Source organism: Henckelia pumila, chromosome 2, assembly GCF_033568475.1.
Source record: "Henckelia pumila isolate YLH828 chromosome 2, ASM3356847v2, whole genome shotgun sequence".
Taxonomy (NCBI): domain Eukaryota; kingdom Viridiplantae; phylum Streptophyta; class Magnoliopsida; order Lamiales; family Gesneriaceae; genus Henckelia; species Henckelia pumila.
In genome coordinates, this window is record NC_133121.1 from 147,914,206 (window position 1) to 147,922,012 (window position 7,807).

At 36.7% G+C, this 7,807-nt stretch overlaps 2 protein-coding genes across 2 annotated transcripts; both read left to right on the forward strand.

Annotated features, from left to right (window-relative positions):
• Positions 1-1,334: 1,334 nt before the first annotated feature.
• Positions 1,335-2,246, forward strand: LOC140878656 (uncharacterized). Its single transcript, XM_073282271.1, has one exon. It carries the CDS (start codon positions 1,335-1,337, stop codon positions 2,244-2,246), a length of 912 nt encoding a protein of 303 aa, XP_073138372.1.
• A 941-nt stretch (positions 2,247-3,187) lies between these two features.
• LOC140878657 (uncharacterized) lies at positions 3,188-4,588 on the forward strand. The gene is made up of 2 exons (XM_073282272.1): positions 3,188-4,115; positions 4,287-4,588. The coding sequence occupies exons 1-2, from the start codon at positions 3,188-3,190 to the stop codon at positions 4,586-4,588; spliced, it is 1,230 nt and encodes a 409-aa protein (XP_073138373.1).
• Positions 4,589-7,807: the final 3,219 nt, after the last annotated feature.

Consider the following 7,807-nt stretch of genomic DNA (forward strand, 5'->3'; position numbering starts at 1 on the left):
GTCGGAGTGCCTTCATCGGGAACCCTCCCGGCTCCTCTGACTTTGTTTTGTGACGTAGGAACAACCCACTGAAGATCTCCCAAGGTAACGTACAAGGACTTATTGATACTCCGGACTTTGCGGAAGCAATGTGTCGAGTACAATTGATTTTTGGCTACATTAGCTTGGCGCCGTCTGTGGGAACTTGTTCTTTACGTTATTGAGAGCACATATTACTTCAAAAATGTCTCAAGAAAATAATAACAATGGAAACGCACCTCCAAGCTTTACCCTCACCCATGAAGCCTTGACTGCACTAATGAAAAACACAGCCGCACTCGCAGCAAAGGATGCAGTTGCTCAATATTTGGAATCCCGTAAGCACAAAAGCACCAAGAAAAAGGTTCAGAGTGAGGCTTCATCATCTGGTGATCCTAATAAAGAAAACCCAAAGAAAACTAAGTCTAAAGTGAATAACAAAGATGCTGAGGGGACTAAGAAAAATAATACTCAGAAAGACGATGAATCAAGTGTTCACACAATTCATGACACTTCTGACGAAAACAAAATCACTAATCCAATCCGGAAGGATGGATCTCGCACATATGCAACTGGAGAGAATTCGTCAGCAATCTTGCCGTCACGTTGAAGTCCCTTCACTGATGACATCCTATCTGAAGCGCTACCAAAAGGGGTCAAAATCCCCAAGCTTACCTAAGTTCGATGGAACGAGTGACCCCCAAGACCATATTGACAAGTTCTACGTGAAAGCAGATTTGTATGATATCACGGATGCTGCGTACTGTAAGATATTCCGGACAACATTATCAGGAAGAGCACTCACATGGTTCAATAATTTACCCTCTGGATCTATTGCCAATTTGAAGCAACTTACTGACTGCTTCATCTAGCAATTCTCAATTAACAAGAAATACCCAAAAACAGCAGTGTATTTGTTCACAATAATTCAAAAAGAAGGAGAAAGTTTGAGGGACTATGTTTGAAGATTTACTCATGCGGTGCACGAAGTCTTACACGTGAACCATGATTTGTTAGTTGGAATAATGCAACAAAACTTGCGCCATCGGAAGTTCAAGGAATCAATAGTGGAAAGGCCGCCCAAAAACTTGAAGGAATTATTGGAAAGAGCTGAGAAATACATACGGGTTGAAGAATCTGTAGAGCCACACTACTTGAATAAAAGAAAGAGAGAAGAAGATAAATCAGATATTAGAAAGTGAGACGAGAAGCGAATAGCGCAGAGCCCCCGCCTCCAGAATATACCCCTCAATGCACGTCTGACCGATATACTAGTAGTGGCTGAAAAACAAGGATTGTTGCGTCCCCCTCGCCCAATGCAGAATAATCCAAAGCGCCAACGTTCGGACAAGTACTGCCATTTTCATAAAGATAAAGGTCATACTACAGAAGATTGCTTCAGTTTGCGAGCAGAAATTGAAAAACTTATAAAGCGCAGACATTTGGGGAATTTTGTGGACAAGTCCCGCGGTGAGAAGCGAGATGACAAGCGTCGGGACAAACAAACAAAACGTGACTATCAAAAGAGGCATGATGAAACTGGGAAACAACATGAACGCGCTGATGAAAATTTGCCCGCTGGAGGAGTAATCGCCGAAATCACTGGGGGGCCTGTTTGTGGCGATTCGAACAATGCAAGAAAAGTCCTTCTGCAAGCAACAAAAGGAACCAACAATTTGTCTAGCCCCACTTCCTTTCCAATGTATGAAATTGGAACTATACAAGATGGATTATCATTCAGCGACAAAGATCTGAAGAACCCTCGAGGTACCCATAATGATGCTTTAATCATTTCAGCCACAATCTCCAATTTTTGGATAAAGAAAATTTTAGTGGATTCAGGAAGTTTGGCCGACATAATTTTTCATGATGCATTCGTCAAGTTGGGTATTAGTAATGCACAGTTAACTCCAGTCAACACTGCACTAGTTGGATTTTTCGGAGAAATAGTTGAAGCTTTGGGCGAAGTAATGCTTCCTCTTTCCTTGGGTTCTTACCTCAAACGGTCTACTAAGATGGTAAAATTCCTTGTAGTAAAGTCTTCATCTGCATACAATGTGATATTGGGACGAACAAGTCTCAATATATTCCAAGCCATTGGATCGACATATCATATGAAGCGTAAGTTTCCGACTCCAGGAGGAGTAGGAGAAGCCATTGGTGACCATCGTCTAGCTAGAGAATGTCATGCGGTGACATTACGGGGTTCATCAGGAAATCGTAAATGACAAGTTTCTAGTGAGGAAAGAGCACCAAAACCTAGAAAATTTTTACGTGAAAACGGAATACATTTGGTGGATGAGGAAGCCGAGAGCAAAGAAATAATAACAGCAACTGAAACTCTGAAACATGTGGAAATCATTCCAACTGATCCCAAGAAAACCCTGAAAATCGGGACCGAATTACCTCCTGAGTTGGAAGAGAAGTTGAAAAATTTCCTCAGTCTCAACTGGATGTGTTTGCCTGGGGAGATGAACCTATGCCCGGAATACCTCATGAACATGTGCTCCATCACCTCCGTGTTGATCCAAAAATGAAACCTGTGAAGCAAAAAAAAAGAGCATTTGGTCCAGAGAAAAGTCGGCATATAGCCGCTGAAGTGGAGAAACTCTTAGCGGCAAAGATCAGGCCATTTTCATACCCAGATTGGCTTGCAAATGTTGTTTTAGTACTGAAGCCTGGAGGAAAGTGGCGTTTTTGTATAGATTTCACTGATTTCAATAAAGCATGCCCCAAAGATCCATTTCCACTCCCACGAATTGACTTGTTAGTAGATTTGACAGCAGGATGCGAGCTGCTCACTTTTGTTGATGCGTATTAAGGATACAATCAGATTGGTCTAGCACCAGAAGACCAAGAAAAAGCAAGTTTCATTACCAATAAGTGAATTTATTGCTATGATGTTATGTCGTTTGGGCTGAAGAATGCTGGAGCTACCTATCAACGTCTGGTAAATACCATGTTTGAACACTTGATCGGACGTAACATGAAAGTTTATATATATGACATGCTCGTTAAAAGTACCCAAGCATCTAATCACTTGAAAGATCTTGGGGAATGCTTCAGTATACTCAGAAAATAGTGGGATGTCGAGTTGAGCCAATATGGAATTGAATATCGCCCCCATCCAGCAATTAAAGCACAGATTCTGGCTGATTTTCTAGTAGAGATGACAGTAACTCAAGAAGAAAGCTCCACCCTGACGTGGATGGTTTATGTCGACGGATCATCAACCTCTACAGGAAGCGGTGCAGGTATAGTTGTGGAAAGCCCACAGGGAGATAAATTTCAATATGCCATCAAATTTCTATTCTCTGCAACAAATAATGAGGCAGAGTATGAAGCTTTCATCATGGGAATTAAATTGGCTTTATCGGTCGGAGCAAAAATACTGACGATACACAGTGACTCCCAACTTATCGTCAGTCAGGTTAATGGAAATTACGAAGTAAAGGAAGATAAAATACTTGAATACCTCACTCAAGTAAATGAGCTTCTCTCGCGTTTAGACAGCTACGATGTAAAGCAGATATCTAGAGTTGAAAATGAATCAGCAAACCATCTCGCCAAGTTAGCAAACTCCTTGGCCAACATTGATAATAGGAAAATTACATTCCTAACATATGACAAGGAAAAAACTGATGGAAGTGATGTTACAATATTTTGTGCTGACAGCGAAGAACCTAGTTGGAAACATGAAATAATCGACTATTTGATGCGGGGTAACCTACCTGCTAACCAAGTCGAAGCTCGAAAACTTAGAGTGCAAGTTGCTCGGTTCACGATCATTGACGGAGAACTTTATAAAAAAGGTTTCTCTTCACCTTACCTAAAATGTCTAACGCCAACCAAAGGAAACTATGTGCTCCGTGAAATTCATGAAGGAATATGTGGAAATCACTTAGTTGGTAGAGCTCTTGCGGCGAAAGCATTACGCCAAGGTTACTTTTGGCCAACAACGAATCAAGACGCTATTGAGTTAGCAAAACATTGTCACGCATGTCAAGAGCATGCTAACATCCATCACCAGCCGGCTACAATCTTACAGCCCCTGGAAAGTCCTTTACCTTTTGCTCAATGGGGAATGGATTTGGTAGGTTCTTTTCCTCCTGCTACCGGACAAAGAAAATTTCTGATAGTTACTGTGGATTATTTCACCAAATCGATCGAAGCTGAACCATTGTCCAAAATATCCGAAAGAGATGTAATCAATTTCTTATGAAAGAATATAGTATGCAGATTTGACATTCCTCAAACCTTGGTTTCAGACAATGGAACTCAGTTCTCTGGAGCGAAAATAAAAGATTGGTGCAAAGGACTTTCCATCAAGCAGTTCTTCACTTCTGTTGGGAATCCTCAAGCCAATGGGCAAAACAAGGTCACCAACCGGACAATTCTGCAGCATCTCAAGACATGCCTAGGCAATGCCAAAGGGAAATGGGTAGATGAGTTGCCAAGTGTTCTATGGGCATATCGAACCACTCCACGCTCTTCAACTGGAGAATCTCCTTTCAACCTGGCTTACGGAGCGGAAGCTGTGGCTCCTGCCGAAATTGGAGAGCAATCGTGATGGGTGAAACAATACACTTCATCTGGGAATGACCAAGCCCTCCAAATGTCATTAGACTTGGTGGACGAACTGAAAGATGAAGCTTCAACACGACCCGAAAGATATCGAGCTTGTATGACTAAAGCATACAATGACAGAGTCAAACCAAGATCTTTTCAAGTAGGAGACCTGGTTTTGAGAAAATCTGACATCATGAAGTCTGTGGGTAAATTGGACCCAAAATGGGAAGGCCCGTACAAATTAATTGAGATTGTGAAGATGGGAACATATCGCCTCCAACATTCAGATGGAAGAATACTTCCCAGACCTTGGAATGTGGCCAACCTGAAGAAGTTTTATGCATAAACTGCAACTCTCACCAATAATAGGCTAAATTTACCTTTTTTGTTATTAGCATATTTTCCTTATGTTTTCATATTGCAATTTTGTGATACATTTTTCAACTAATTTGATTATTTTGTTATATAAACAGATTAATTTGTCGAAAGCATATCATATATCATCTCCTATACTAACTCTTATTTACGACATAAACGTCATAGACCCTAGCAATCATAAAAAAAATTCCCAACAATAAGAGGCTTGGCCAGCCCCACGGGACATTTAAACTTATGACGCTAGGTCAGGACAAAATAATAATATTACAAGTCCCGGGATACCTCACCACGTACCAAGTGGGTTTAGGACTTCCCCATGAGACAAAATCTTGAGAGACTGATCCCCTCCCAAGTACTCCAATATTAAAGCGATAGTATTTTATTCATCAAACAAGTATGCAATAGCAAATTCAAAATGCAAAAGAGATATGATAATCGACAAAATTGAATATATATATATGAATATATATATATATATATATTATATATATATAAAAGAATTATTGTTTTTCCTTTGCTCCTCCACCAACTACTTACTTACTCAAAAAGAACAAACAAAGTCTAGGACTTTGACTTTGTTACAAAAAAAAAATGCTCAAAAGTGACAAGAAATAATAAAACTAAACTACTCCACGGCTCCAAAGAGTAGTCTCCATGTAGCTTCGACACACACCCGTCGTTATTGATTATATAAGCTAAAAATTCGAACGCAAAGCTTCGATCATCTCCTCATCACCCAGAGATTACAATAAATTCCCATATCCATTTTTTTTTGTGTGCGGTTATTTTTCTCTCTCCCATTTCTTATGCTTGCATTGCCTTTCTCTGTGTTAAACAAAAACAAAAGGAGAAAACCAAACTTATGTACAAGGTTCGCAAAAACGTCATATGTGATGATTCTTCCTTCTTGACACAAAGCAAATATGAGTATGAAAATTTATAGTCCTTTATCTGAAACTACATTCTTAAGATTTCTGACTGCGGTAATATCTTCTTTCTTCTCATTTTTTGTACAAATTATCAGTTCAATTTTAAATTCTAAGTTTTCTCCATTTTTACTTTGTTCTATTGTCTTTATCAGGTGGAAATGACGGTGACAATGTATATAACAAAGAGTGCCACGAGTTTTCTTCTATACTTTGTATTTTTCCGTTACTATTAGTCATGTGGTAAGTATGTATTTTGAGATGTTATCACTTGAATAATTGTTTAATAAAGGTCTTAATGTTTAACAATCAGTTTCAAGTCGTGCTCATTTGAATAAAATGTGTTTTTTTGGTAGAGCTAGAGGTATGGATTTGATCTAATATAGGAATTTTAGGTCACAATGGTATAGAACAACTTATGTATGAGGAGAAAAAAATCATTATTCATTCATATAAAATGTATTTATAATTTGTGAAAATAATTTTTAATTCTGAAAATGATCAGTTGTGTGTTTGGTATGTATGTAACATGGAGAATTTGTGTTTGTTAGTGATGATTTGGAATACATTCAAATATTATAGAATAGATCAGTAAGATATATACACCGAAGTGGAAAAAAATAATACAAATGGTGAGAGTTTATTGGATACAATAAACAATTAATAGAATGTAAGTTGAAAATATGTTTGATATGTACCACAGATTGTGGTGGTGAGAGACAAATTTTCTACAAAACATAGACAATGTTCTACAAGATAGATATGTTTTAGAAGGCTGCACAGGAAGATTAATGTGAGCTAAATTTAGTTTGTATTTTTTTAAAAAAAATATTCGGGCTTGGTGTACGTATATTGGTTCTATTTTAGTAAGTGAATTATATTGATTTAGTCATATGGTTTTGGAGAAAAAAAATATTAGTATCTTTCTTTTCTGTGTTTATGTACTTCAATCATACGTTTTTTAAAATATTTTTTGTTGTATAGATTAATTTTGTGTAAGACTACGAGAGATATCACTCAATCCATTAATCTATTATTTCATTTATTTGTTGTTGGTTCGCTACAAATATATATTTTTATTTTATGTTACTTATCAACATTTTATAGGTTTTTATATTGTGAAATATATAGATCAAATAATTAAAGAAGGATACTAATTTGTTTTCTGTAAAAAAAAAATAATAATAACTGAATTTTTGGGACACTATATGCAATATGTTTAAATTAACCACGAACGTGTTTATCATACTTTTTCGTTACACACGCAATGTGTGTGCCAATATTGCTAGTATATCTTATTAAAGTTAAGAGATTTGTATGTTGGTATGATAACTCTTCTTTATTACCTCTCAGTATTTATTTAATTACCAAATTTATTTTGTCCATTTATAACTATTCATTTACGAAAATATCATGTTTATAAAATTAATTAATAATTTATTTATTTACAAAAAGCACATTTCAAAATTGTTCTCTATTTTTTTTAATTTAAAAAAATATTATATAAACACGACACGCATGCTCTCGAGTAATAGTGTTAATTACACCACAAAAATGTATCCTCTGGTTTACATTCTGCAGCCGTACAAGTATTTAGTACATTCGACAAATTAAGAAAATTGTATTTTTTTGGAGTGTAAATAATACTCCTCTAAATCTTTATGTTTGAGATATATCAACACTGTCTATAATTACAAAAAATAAAAAAGAGTATATTTTTTCCATAAAAAAAAATATTTTTTTCACGGATAATTGTTGGGTTTTGAAATACAAGTAATCTTGATTTTGATGATAACAAAACTTGTTATTGTGTTTCAAAAATATTTACTCTATTGTGAAGTTGTTAAATTCAAGACGGAAGCCAAAATTGAAATTTAGCTAAACTGAATTTCTGGCGAGCTCTAGTATTTCAATGA